General features: G+C 35.8%; 1 protein-coding gene across 3 annotated transcripts in view; it reads left to right on the top strand.

The window, feature by feature from the left end:
* SNTG1 (syntrophin, gamma 1) overlaps positions 1–13419 on the top strand; it is an 804940-nt gene that overhangs the window by 754872 nt on the left and 36649 nt on the right. For all 3 annotated transcript variants that reach the window (XM_011999541.1, XM_011999542.1, XM_011999540.1), the window contains 2 exons: positions 3801–3917; positions 5489–5560. In XM_011999541.1, coding sequence (XP_011854931.1) covers positions 3801–3917; positions 5489–5560 — 189 coding nt within the window. The remainder of the gene's footprint in view (positions 1–3800; positions 3918–5488; positions 5561–13419) is intronic.

Genomic DNA, 13419 nt, shown 5'->3' with positions numbered 1-13419 from the left:
ACTCCATCTCAAAAAAAAAAAAAAAAAAAAAAAAAATCTGTGTAAGATTGCATTTATTCTATTTACCTGCTGTATAACTAGTACTTTGTTTTGATTACATTCCACCACCTTACCTTGTGCCTTACATTTTTCCATCACATTTGTTTCTTTTTAATCTCCTTTTCTTTTAGGTTGATTATAAAATTATTTTTTCTGTATGTTTATTTTGAAGTTTTATATATTTCACTAACATAGTTATTTTTCTTTACTTATAGTAAGTGATTGCCTGAAAGATCATAACATTTGCTAAAGTTTTTACTTTACAACAGTGGCTCAGAGTATTTTGTAGACCCTTGAATGTTCTTTGGATACTTTTCAAGGATCCAGAAGGTCAAAACTATTTTCGTAGTAAAATGCAGATGGTATTTGCCTCTTTAACTCTAATTGTTTCATAGGCATAAAGTGAAAGTTTTCCAGAAGCAAAATGATTTTGCTATCACAGGAGAGTGAATGTGGAAACATATACTAGAAATCATCTGCCTTCTATTAAACCAGTCGTTAATGTACATGTTTTTCCTGTCTTCTTATCCCTTTTACTATGCTCTTTGCTGTCTTTAGTTTTCTGAAGACACTTGCCAAAGTGCCTCAGTGTGTTTATATTTATCTAGCTTTTGTTTTGTTTGTCTTCTGAATCCATGTATTGACTTTTTTTTATCTATTTGCAAAAATTCTTAGCCATCATCTCTTTCAATATATCTTCTGTTCATTCCCTTTACTGTGCTTGGGTTGGGACTCAAATTTGAAGTTCTATACTTCTCAGTATACCACCTTTTTCTCTTACTCTCATATATGTTTTTTCCAAACTTTTGTCTCTCCAATCATCATTCTAGACATTTTTACTGAGCCATCTTTCTATTCACTAATTATTTCTTTACCTGCTTTTTAATATGTTGTTAAACCCAACTTTATATTTCATAAATATTTATTTGTCTAATTTCTAAATGGAACATTTTATAATCTATTATCTCAGATATACTCTGATGAAAGTTTCAATTTTATATCTTATATTCTTATACATAGCAAACCTAGGTAAATTAATGCCTGTATTAGATAATTCCAATATCTGAAATGCCTAAATATTCAGTGCTGCTGTCTATTGTTTTTATTCTTCATGTTTTTCTTCTGATGTACTTCATGAAGTTTTATTTCCTTATATTCTTGGTTATTTTTATTCTCTTCCAAGAAACAGTTCTTATGAAAATATATTGACATAAGTAATGTTATTGTCATCCAGAAAAAAATTTCCATTTTCTTGAGTCAGGAGCCTGAGAGAATGCCAGGATCATCATAAACCATTTCAAGCTTGATATTTTCTGGATCATCTCAATGGCTTAAATATGAGTTCCAGTCCTGGCAAGGGCTTGATGAATTCTGCCTTAACTTTGTAATTAGGATGCAGATATTTCTGATCTTAACGAAAAGCAGAGCATGTTTACTAAGGCCTCCACATGTGGAGGATTCTGGACTTTAACCTTTTGATCCAAACCTGTGAGACTGGCCAATGTAGCTGATTATCTTATGTGACATTTCTGTGTAGAAAGCACACCTATGGCAAAGGTTGACCCCACATTTGTATTAATGATTAACCTCTCTCAATTTTCATATTACTATAAATTTTTCCTGGTTGTCCTTTAATAGCTTGTAAAATATCTAGTTGCTTTAAGCATATTCTTTTCCAGTTTCCTAAGGTAACATTAGACGGTAGGTTGTCTATATTCTCTAATATGCAACTACTGGAAGTGTAAACTATAATATCCTTTTATTTTAACTCATGTAATTATTCTGACACATTAAATATATATTAAACTAAGTCATACTTTTCTTTATGGGATGGTTATCTATTAAGCTTCATTTACTCTTTCAAAACTGTGTTGCTATCTGATCAACTATACCTGACCATATAAGCAATACAAAATTGTCAGTTATTATAGCTGGTTCTTATTATGTTATTATTAACCAGTGAAGTCTCTATGTAATGCATATGTTAGTAATCTAAAAGATTACAGAATACATTATATAATTAATAGAGCAAGGCATCTTGGTTCAAATTCCAATTCTAACTTGTATCAAGTTTGTTTCATTTATTAAGCTAATTTATTTATATCACAATTCCTTAATTTGTTAACTCAGGGACTTTATAGCTCAGAGGCTTATTGTAAGACAAACTGAGATAATGAGATGGTGAATAATCCAATTATTTTAGAGAGTAAACATAATTAATGGAAAGAAGATGGGATCCATGAATAGATGACAGTAATATTTCAAATCCTGTGTTTCAAAGTCTTGCATTGTTATTAGTCAACTGTCACCACATTAATGCTGCACAACAAACCACCCCCTTACTAGCTATAATACAACAATAAGTATTTCTTTCTTTCTGAAAGCGACCTGATTGTCATTAGCCACCAGTTTGGAGCTAGCTGGGCTTGGTCCAGGTGTTAAGCTGAACTCTGGTCTGCTGCACTTGTTCCTATCCTGGGTATGAGTTTTTCATGGTAATGGCAAAAGCACAAGATGCTAAGCTAACTTTACTCGTGATACATTCATGAATATCCTATTGATAATAGAAGGTCTCATGAGCCAAAGAAAAAAATTATCTAGGAGGAGGAGTTAACTCTGCCAACCATAAAGCTAACATAAATTATATGAAGTAGGAAGTATATCCTCCCACATAGAGTTGTGATGAAAAAGAAATGGAATGCCACATGAATATGTTGCTAGAAATGTCATACTCATTTATTGTTTATGTATATGTTTGACTCTCACGAAAATCAGATCATAGAAAGAGAGGAGTGACTCATCTCACAAAATCTTTGTTTGGAAATCGATCTGCCTTTATTTAAGCACTAGAGGCTAAAGAATTGGTTTCGGCCGGGCGCGGTGGCTCAAGCCTGTAATCCCAGCACTTTGGGAGGCCGAGACGGGTGGATCACGAGGTCAGGAGATCGAGACCATCCTGGCTAACACGGTGAAATCCCGTCTCTACTAAGAAATACAAAAAACTAGCCGGGCGAGGTGGCGGGCGCCTGTAGTCCCAGCTACTCGGGAGGCTGAGGCCAGAGAATGGCGTGAACCCGGGAGGCGGAGCTTGCAGTGAGCTGAGATCCGGCCACTGCACTCCAGCCTGGGCTACAGAGCGAGACTCCGTCTCAGAAAAAAAAAAAAAAAAAAAAAGAATTGGTTTCAATGCCATTTGACATATGAATACACTAGCATAAATTGTATTCATCTAAGATCAATGATTAAAAGGAGGACATTTATTATTCTCCCCTGTCACACAGAGAGGAGAAGTGGTCCACCGCCCTAGTGGTAATGCCATAAGATGTCTCTCTGATTTACTTTCTTTACTCACTTCAACATTGTGTATTAAAGCACATTCCCAATTAATAAAATGTCAGCAATTGGTAAACTAGTGTGATGCATCAATTAATTCTACTACAAATAAGTCTTTTTTTTCTGTAAGAATTGGTAGAGTGGGAAATATAATCCATGGCAGGTTGGATGGCATAAGTATACACTTGATAAATGCTGATGGAAATGTATAAGAAATTCTTATGAGAGGTTTACATTCATTTACTGAAGGTAAATCTGGTTTAGTGTACTTTTTTCATCCTTTAATTTGATAATTTTATGTGAGTTTTTAATACTACATGAAAAAATATCTAAAATATTTTTAATATTTACATCTACACATTTTTTAGACATAAGATATATTAAAATAAGAAGTTTTTGACAGTTGATTGTATTCCATTTTCTTGCAGATTGTCTACATGGGCTGGTGTGAAGCCCGGGAGCAAGACCCACTTCAGGACAGAGTGTACTCCCCGACCTTCCTGGCCCTGAGAGGCTCATGTCTCTACAAGTTTCTGGCACCTCCAGTAAGTGTTTTATCCAAATTTATTGCTCTTTTCCATATTATCACAAGAGATTGACATTAACTTAACAGTACCAAATAGTATGCTATCAATATTTTTAAAAAATAATATAGAGAAAAAAATAGAAATCAGTTTATCTGATTTAACTTACTAAAAATGTATGTTCTGACATTAAACATTTACTTTATCACCCTTGTAAAGTCTGGAACTTTCTTCTTTATAAATAGTGAACCTATAAAATAATGGATCAAAATATAATGCCATTAAAAATCTCATGAAGACATGGGAAAGGAGATTTTAAGAAACATTTTCAAGCATATGTCAGTGTATTTTGTTTATTGAATATAATTTAAAGAAATGAATATACCAAAAGTGAAATTAAAAAGAGTAAACTGTTTTAGAGCTATGCATGAATGAACATGTTTACTAAACTCTTATTTTCAAAGGATCTTTTGAAAGTTATTTTAAATTTATTCAGCACTTTTAATTACTAGCAATTTATTATTAGCAAAGGGTAATAAGGAAATCTCAAAATGATAGCACCTTATCTAGCTACTATTAAGTCTATCTCACCATAGTGGCAATCCCATAAGATGATGTAAACTCTCATGGTGTTCAAAGTTTAAATTAGAGGATTCCATCCTTGGCAAACATCATAAATACATTCTGGTAAGCTGTCATTTATGACAGTCAAACTATGTTTATCTATGTTGTACTGGTCTCTCTAAATAAAATCAATAGCATTTTCATCCTCTATTATATTCTATATCCTAGTTATTGAGATTTGTATTAGATTTGTGTAGATACCTATTGCACCTCAAGTCTTCCTTTTGGAAACATGTACCTTGTAGCTCAGAAGACACTTAATAAATATTTATTGAATATAATTACCAAATACCCGACCAGTCACTTGCAGGTCTAATAATACATAGGATTTAGAAATCATCAGGTCTGATTTGCTGCTGTTTTAAATGTCTGTCTCTACATAGTTTAAAGCACTAGGAAGACAGGAAAAATTAGTATTTATATATTTTACTCTATTCCTACTCTGAATAATTTATTTGACAGGGCAGTTAAATATATGTTCCCAACCTAAGTAAGTGAAATAACTGCATTACGCTTTTGGTATGTTTGCAATGTCACAGTCATCTTGAAATTGCTTAATATAAATGATGTATATTTAAAAAATTAGAGCTGTGCTGAGATCTAGTATTCTCTGTATTTAACTAGTGGTAAATTGAGAAAAAAATTATGAGTGCAGAATGTAAATACTTAGTATTTATAGGTAGACAATACATACATTATTTAAGATACATAAGGACACTGCACAAATGAGAACTGTTACACATAGCATAAATCGTTTGCTGAAAGCATAAGACAAATGGTGACAAAGCGTGGAATAGAGGAAACAAAAGCATTATGTAGGGTCCTTTATGAGCATAGCTTCACAGATGAGAGACTAAGTAGATACATCTGTGAAAATTTTTCTTATTTTTCACTATATTATGCAAATCAAATACAGTGGTAAATAACTTTCTAAAACAAATTAAACATTATTTTCTTATCTCTTAAAGGTGACCACCTGGGACTGGACGAGAGCAGAGAAAACATTCTCAGTTTATGAGATTATGTGCAAGATCCTCAAGGTATGATCAATAAGTAGTCAGTATTTGAATGACTTTTCCTCAGCAAATAGTGCCTCTGGGCTCATAAGTAGCTCATGAAAGCAAATGATTCATGGAATGAAAGAAGAGACAAGATAAAGAAAAATGACAGAAAGAAAATAAACTAGACAATAACGAGAAAATATGGAATGCACAGAAGTGCACTGGCACTCAGCTATCTGCTTAAATAACTTGCGAGCAGACTCTGCAGTCCTGCCATGGGTGAGGGAATAGGAAGAAGCTCCTCAGGAGTTCACTGGGGAAGAAAATTCAGTTGAAAGTAGTCTAAATTTAAACGTCGGTTGTTACCATGCTTTTTTTTTTTTATTTTTTTTTAATTCTTTTTTTTCTGAATAAAATGCAAAAGAGAAAGATTTGGGTAAGGCTTGGAATTCGAAAATGTAGAAAATATCAAGAAAAATGCAAAGAAAAGTTTTGCTCTTTTGTTCTTAATCTCATGGCTCGACCGTCTTTTTGCATATGTAAAAGAACATTCGATTGTCATATATGAGTTGAATTTCTGCCATATGCAGGATTATTGCAATAGCAAGCCATCACAAATTCTGTAAAATGTCACATGGTTTCTATAGCGTTTTTTAAAGAATTAAAATTGGAATAACCTATAAAACATGAAGACTGTCTACTTTCTTCACTTTCTACTTTAGGGTTTGTAGGCTTGGACTCACCACAGACTGATAATTCAGTTCCTGCATAAGGTTGACTTTGTTTCTGTACCCAAGGGAAACTGACTTGCCTTTGTTTTATGTTAGCTATTTGTCTTCCTGTTAAAGACTTAGCAGAATAAACAAATGCTGAAACATTTAAAATACAATAAAATGCATCGAAAGTGTCTGAAGGCAGAGAGACAAAAATTATAATTACCTCAAGAGTGTTCATTGTTTCTGTTCCTTAGAGAACTTTGGATTAAAGCTGAAGTTCTCTGAAGTGCAAAATCCAACTAAGAATAGAGTTCATCGATTGCTCATCAGTGTGCATGCTTTGAGTTCTTTTGTAGGCGTAATGGTGGAGGGACAACGTGAAATACTTGAGTGTATTGTTAGTAAATAATGGTCTGACAGTTTCTTAAACAGGTGCTAGTATCTGAGGAAAAGGAGATCATACCCAACTCCAGTTTTCTGAAACAATTGCCAAAATGGCTAATGAGATAGCTTTTTTTGGATATGGAGCCTTGCTCGGTCACCCAAGCTGGAGTGCAGTGGCGTGATCTTGGCTCACTGCAACCCCCCAGCTCGCGGATTCAAGCAATTCTCCTGCCTCAACCTCTTGAGTAGCTGGGACTACAGACGCATGCCACCATGCCCAGCTAATTTTTTCTAAATTTTATTTTAGTAGAGATGGGGTTTCACCGTGTTGCTCAAGCTGGTCTTGAACTCCTGAGCTCAGGCAATCCACCCACCTCGCTCTCCCAAAGTGTTAGGATTACAGGCGTGAACCAGCGTACCCGACCAACTGTGTATTTTTAGCAAAGCTACTCATATAATTAGAATAAGAAAAGAAAGAAGGAAAGAAAGAAAAGAAAAGAAGGAAAGGAAGGAAGAAAGGAAGGAAGGAAGGAAGGGAGGGAGGGAGGGAGGGAGGAAGGGAGGAAGGAAGGGAGGAAGAAAGGAAGGAAAGGAGGAAGGAAGGAGAGAGAAAGAAAAGAAAAGAAAAGAAAAGAAAGAAAGAAAGAAAGAAAGAAAGAAAGAAAGAAAGAAAGAAAGAAAGAAAGAAAGAAAAGAAAGAAAGAAAGAAAGAAAGAGAAAGAAAGAGAGAGAGAGAAAGAGAGAGAGGGAAAGAAAGAAAGAGAGAAAGAGAAAAGGGGAGGAGGGGCAGGGAAGGCATGGAGGGGAGGAAAGAAAGGAAGGGAGGGAGGGAGGGAGGGAGGGAGGAAGGAAGGAAGGAAGGGAGGAAGGAAGGAAGGAAGGAAGGAAGGAAGGAAGGAAGGAAGGAAGGAAGGAAAAAGAAAACTGCCTCAACAAATCAACTTTGTCTATTCTCTATCTGTACATTAATATAACTTTTCTCATAGTAATAATGCAACACGTATTTATATATTCTTACTTAGACTTAAATTATTTTCTAACCACTCTCCAAGTAGCTACATGATCTTTAAAATCCTCTCTTTAAAAATAGTCATTTAAACATTAGAACATAATGCAGTTTATTATAATAGTTAAAAAGGATAATTTTAAAGGAAACAATAAACATTATGTTTAGCTCTATCAACATATACAAACACTCAATATTTTATATCTCTTTGTTATAATTTTTGACAACGTTAAGATTATGCAATTCGTGATCTGTTTTTTTTTTTTGTATAAAAATATGTCTTGAGATGTGTTTTCTATGGCAGTTAATGTTCCTCAAAAACACCCATAACTTTTTGATAGATTTTATCTATTCCATCATTTGCCCATACTCATTGAGTCCACTTTAAAATTTTACATTTAGTTTTTTGCCCCCACTTGTTTCTTGCTATCAGGCATATCACAACAATCATTATCTGAATGATTTAATAGGAAATTAAATGTTTGCTGTGTACCAGGTAACCTCAGTACTTGTTATGTGGCTGAGAAAAACGCAGAAAAAGCTACTTCTTTCATTGCACTTGCATTTTATTAAGTGGTATGATGTTAAGTAAATCAGTAAAGAAGACAAAAATAGTAAGTAAATAAATGAGGCAAAATAATAATATGTAGGAAGGACTGATGTTTGCTCAGAGACTTGTATGCAAAGTCTTATTTCCTTTATTCTAAATTCTGAGCTTTGGGAATCCCGTGTGGAAAAATATTTTAACATATTCAACATATTAAATCCATGTGTCCAAATTGTCTCCTACAAAAGTCACCCTAACTTATGTTGCCATCAGAAGTGTCTAGGAGAATGCCTGTGTATTTATATTCTGACCAAATTAAAATCAAAGACTACTTCTCATTTTAACTTTCTATATAAAATTTTCTATAAGCCTTAGTTTACTTGAATTTTTAAAAATACTTTAAGTTCTGGGATATAGGTGCACAACGTGCAGGTTTTTTACATAGGTATACATGTACCATGGTGGTTTGCACCTATCCACCCAGCATCTAGGTTTTAGGCCCTGCATGTATTAGATATTTGTCCTAATGCTCTCTCTCTCCTTGCCCCCAACCCCCCAGCAGGCCCCGGTGTGTGATGTTCTACTTGGGAAAATGTTTACATAGGTTAGTGAGGCCTGGAGATACGTATTCTCAGACATCAAATACAATGTAAATCTACCTTCAGTTGTTGTTTGTGATTAAGGAAGTCCCCTCCCATCAGTAAGTACAATGCTGGTGCTTTATGCTTTGCGGCTTGACATTAGACATATAAAACCATCCTTTAAGCATCCCTTTTCCCAAAGGAAAATTTCATGTAGCATAAGAACAGAGGAGTGGCTACTAGATTCAATGCTCAATGGATTATTTTCCTGCATGCAGATTAGATTCTGCCCTTCTCCTGTTTCAGGATCACTGGTTGGAAAATAATTTGCTTGATAAGGAAGCCAGTCAGATAGGTGGGGCTGGTGAGCAAATCAGAAGGGGCGTCTTCTATAGCCCAGCCCTCTCCTGCCATGAGGTACCAGTTCTGATGCAATCTGTGCAAGACTCTGCCTCCAGAAAGGGATCCCTCAGATGAGGCTAATTAAAAGTCAGATTTGAATATCTGAATCACAGAAGAACTGGCCGGTGACCATTAATCAGGAAAATCCTGTCCCTTCTGATGTGTTGATAATGAAGCTATGCCAGTAATAACAAAAATGAAACAATAAGGTTGATCTGGTATATACAGCTTATATGTATATACCAGGTATTGTCCTAAGTGCTTAGTATATGAATTCAGTTTATATTTACAGCACCACTATCTGTCAGTTATTGTTATTCCCATTTTAGAGATTTATAAACTGAGGCAAAAACCAGTAGAAGTAAATAGCCTAAGGCCACATAGCTAGTAAATATCAGAGCTAAAGATATGAATCTTGCCGTGTCTCAAAATTCTGTGCTCTTGCACATGATACTACACTGTCTCTGTCTCTCAGTGTAAATATTGATAATTTGGGGGGAAAAAATGGGAGCCAGAGAGCCGGCCTGGTACTGATGAGAGAGCAAAGGTTTCAGAAAAAGAGGAACTTGGCAACAAATGCCACTTCTATTACTAAAACATTACCCTTTATGAGTGTATTGGGCACTACGAACTTCAGTTCTTCATCTGTGAAATGCAGCTATTGATGCAGAGGGTGCTGTGAAGATTAGCAATTGGTTAACTGATTTGTGAATGCATTTTTGTCTGTTAATTCATATTATAGTTACTTCGAGTACCTTCTATGTGCCAAGCACTCCACTAGGTATTAAGGATCAATACAACAGTACAAGAGAGTTGAACTCACAAAAATTCCAGCTGGTGAAGGAGTTTAGGAAGGGCATTTTGGAGGAGAACTTCAATGAACGGAAACCTGAGTGACTGTGAAAGGGCTCCACAGAGGAACATGTGTCATGGGAGGGGTTGGAGTTCAGCCAGTAGGAAGGGAAGAGCAACCTGGCACAAGGAATAATGTGTAAACTTGCCCAGAGCTACAAAGAAGTGTGTGCCCTTTCAGCAATGCAAACAAGTTGGGTATGAGGTTGCTGTTAGTGTTTGCATGGAACAGATCATAGGAAAAGGCCTTAATAAAGCACATGAACTTTATCTGAGGAACAAAGGACAGCCACTAAAACATGTCAAGCATGGGGTGGGACTGAGCTTGCCCATTTAAAAATCCTCCTCAAATGCAACGTGAGATGGAGTTGAAGGGGTTGGAGGGGAGTGCTCCTGGGGCATCTTCTGGTCAACAAGGGCGTGGACAATGGGCTAGGAAGAGTGAGGCAGAGGAGTCGGGCCTGAACAGATAGTGCCGGTGCCCTCACAGTAGCCACTTACCTGCATTAGAACAGCCCTCTTGCACCACTCTGGTTTGTCTCGTTTTGCTCTGACTCTAGCCTGAGCTGTAGCTCCCTAACACGGCACTGTAGTGGGGCATGGCTGGAAAAAGAGACAACATGCATTTTCAATTACAGACTAAAATCTCAAGAAAGCCTTTAATTCTTCCTTTTGTTAGGTCATATTTTCTTAGCCTATTATCTTGCCTAATCTACTGGAACTTATATTAAACCTTCTTCATTCTTTTTTGAAATTAATATATATTTTCCATTCTCACTTTTAGGTAATGATCCTGATTCCTACATGAAAACTCTCTCAGAATTGCAAATGCCTCCTGGCAGCCCTATCCTGACAGATAACTATCCTTGCTCTTATCTAATACTAAGCCTCCCATTGGGTCATAGATCTTATCCACTTGACATAAACAGCAATTCTATCCTGATGACTCCAAATGCATATGTTCTGCCCAGAGCTTATTCCTGAACTCTAAGTATTCAACAGTTTATATTTCTGCCTGCTGACATACCTAATAGAAATGTCCATGTTACATGTCCAAAATATAGAATAAACAATTGGAGAGAATGTAAAGAAACATGGAAATTAGAGAAAAGAGGAAAACAAAAGCAAAAACTAGAGTTTGGCTATTTTTTTAGGAACTCATGGCAATTAGCTGAGATGATACTAAGTTATAGCATGGAGTACATTTTAGCATTAGAGACCTCTGGTGCCTGCCAACAGGGGTGTGTTGAGCTGTTAGGGAAACTGTCATTTATTCAACTTTGGTACTTTAGAAATTAAGAAAATGCAAAACTAGGAATATAAAATTAGGCATGAAAGTGAATATATATCAAGAATGAGAAAAGTTCATGATGCAGAATAAAGTTGGCAGATACCACAAACATTGAAAATCTATGAAAAATACTCTATATTTGTAATAAATTCACTAAGACACCTATTGAGTACTTTTTCTCCTATATTTTTGGGGGCTGCATATTCTTTGATCGCCTGTTTGAATTAAAAGGATATTGTAAACCAGTGTCTATGGAAAAAAGAAGTAGACCCCCCTGCATCTTACCCTCATCTCTCTGGGCACCAAGGTCACCTGCCTCCTAGAGGACACCCAAGGTCCCTAGTCCCAATGGAACTTAGATATCATCTTACAGCTGAATTCAGAAGTACAGTAGCAATGATGAGGTTCTTCCTAGTGAGAGGGAGCTAGGACCTAACTGCATGACTTGAAGCCCAAGTGTAGTAGTTGTTATGCTAACAGATCATACATGGGAAACATAGAAGAGGAGTGAAAGGAATGCCTGTCTTCATTCATAATAGATGAGCAGTGTATCATTCGTATAAAGATGCACTCTATCATTTGGCCAGGAAACCCTTAAAAAGTGGACCATCATTTTGTTTGTAGGTATTCAACACCTGCCTGTTTCAGAGCTAGCATTAGATTTAGCAAGAACAAGTCTTTGGATGATAAAGATTATTTTTTAGTTTTCATGATACTGTTTTTCAGCCTGATATTACAAATAAGTTTAAATTTTTGATAAAATATACATAGTGAGCAATATAGTCACACGGATATTCATCTAAAATCATTTTTAGAAAAAAGAAGAAGACATGCCTGGTAGGATTGAATGAGGAGGGTACTCAGAGTGAATGCAGGTGGGAGATGGGGAAGGAGAAAGAGGGATTGATCAACTAAGTAGATATGTTATATGGAAGGTGAAATAGGAACCTTATTTCTCACTGTTACAGATGAGAGTCATAAATACAGAAAGAAAGAAGCCGATAATAAATTCTGTAGTACTGGATTACAATTAGAAATATTGGTATGCAGTCTCAGTTTGCAGTGTGGTGTGTATGTGTGTGTGTGTGTGTGTATGTATGCGCATGTATATGTGTCCAGCTGTACCTTACTCTGTCCCCAAAATATCTGGGGTCAGAGAGTTCTCAATAGCAAGGAGGACACTCAGCAAAGCTCTCCACTTCTCAATATTATTCTCAATTGCAAAAAGCCAGAACTCTATAGAGAAATGTTTGATGACTGGGTTGTGGCACAGAAAGTCAAAGATGAGGCTAAGTCATATTACTGTGCTAGGAAATAAGGAGGTGTTCAAAGAATGATGGAGATAGATCAAAAGACATAAAAGCAACTTTCAAGAGCATCTATTGGGCAAATTCGGGACAAACTGAGCAATTCTGGGATAAAATAAATGCTAGCAATGGATTGTAACTCAACAAATAAAATAGGAAACCATTAAGTCTATCTTCATAAAAATAAAGAAGTGAAAAATTTGACAAGGAACAAAGAACGTACTTAGTTTCAAAGTACCTCCTCACAAAGAACTTACTGTAATTATCAAAGAAGAAAGGAGAACTTTACAGGGCACAAACGTGACAGCATTGCCTTAACAAATTGATGAAAGTGAACACTTCATTAATGCAACACATCAAAAATTATGCATGTCTGATAGGGTGATAGACTATCATAATTAGCAAAATAGCAGGTTCATGACATTCCCACTAGAGCTGGGTATAAATGAAATCTAACTAGGAGGAAACATCTATCTAATGCAATATAAAGGAGACACCAATGTAATCTAACCAAATCTAATGTGGTTTAACCTATTCTAGTCCTGAGAAAATCTCCAACAAACCCAAGTGAGACACGTTTCATATAAACTAAATGTCGTATTTTCTTCAATAGTGTCTAAGTCATTAAAGTTAGGAAAAGATTAAGGCATTTTTTTCCCACTGAAGGCAAGTAGTATCATAGAACAACCACATGCAGCAGAGGGTTCTGAACTGGTGAGTCATTAATGAAGCCCAAGGACTAGACCACATCAGAGTCCATGCTTTGATGGTTGCATTGTGTTTCAGTAGGTGAATGCTCTAATGTTCTTGTT

This window comes from Mandrillus leucophaeus, unplaced genomic scaffold (genome assembly GCF_000951045.1).
Source record: "Mandrillus leucophaeus isolate KB7577 unplaced genomic scaffold, Mleu.le_1.0 Scaffold598, whole genome shotgun sequence".
Classification (NCBI taxonomy): Eukaryota; Metazoa; Chordata; class Mammalia; order Primates; family Cercopithecidae; genus Mandrillus; species Mandrillus leucophaeus.
This window is presented reverse-complemented; position numbering and strand designations above follow the sequence as displayed.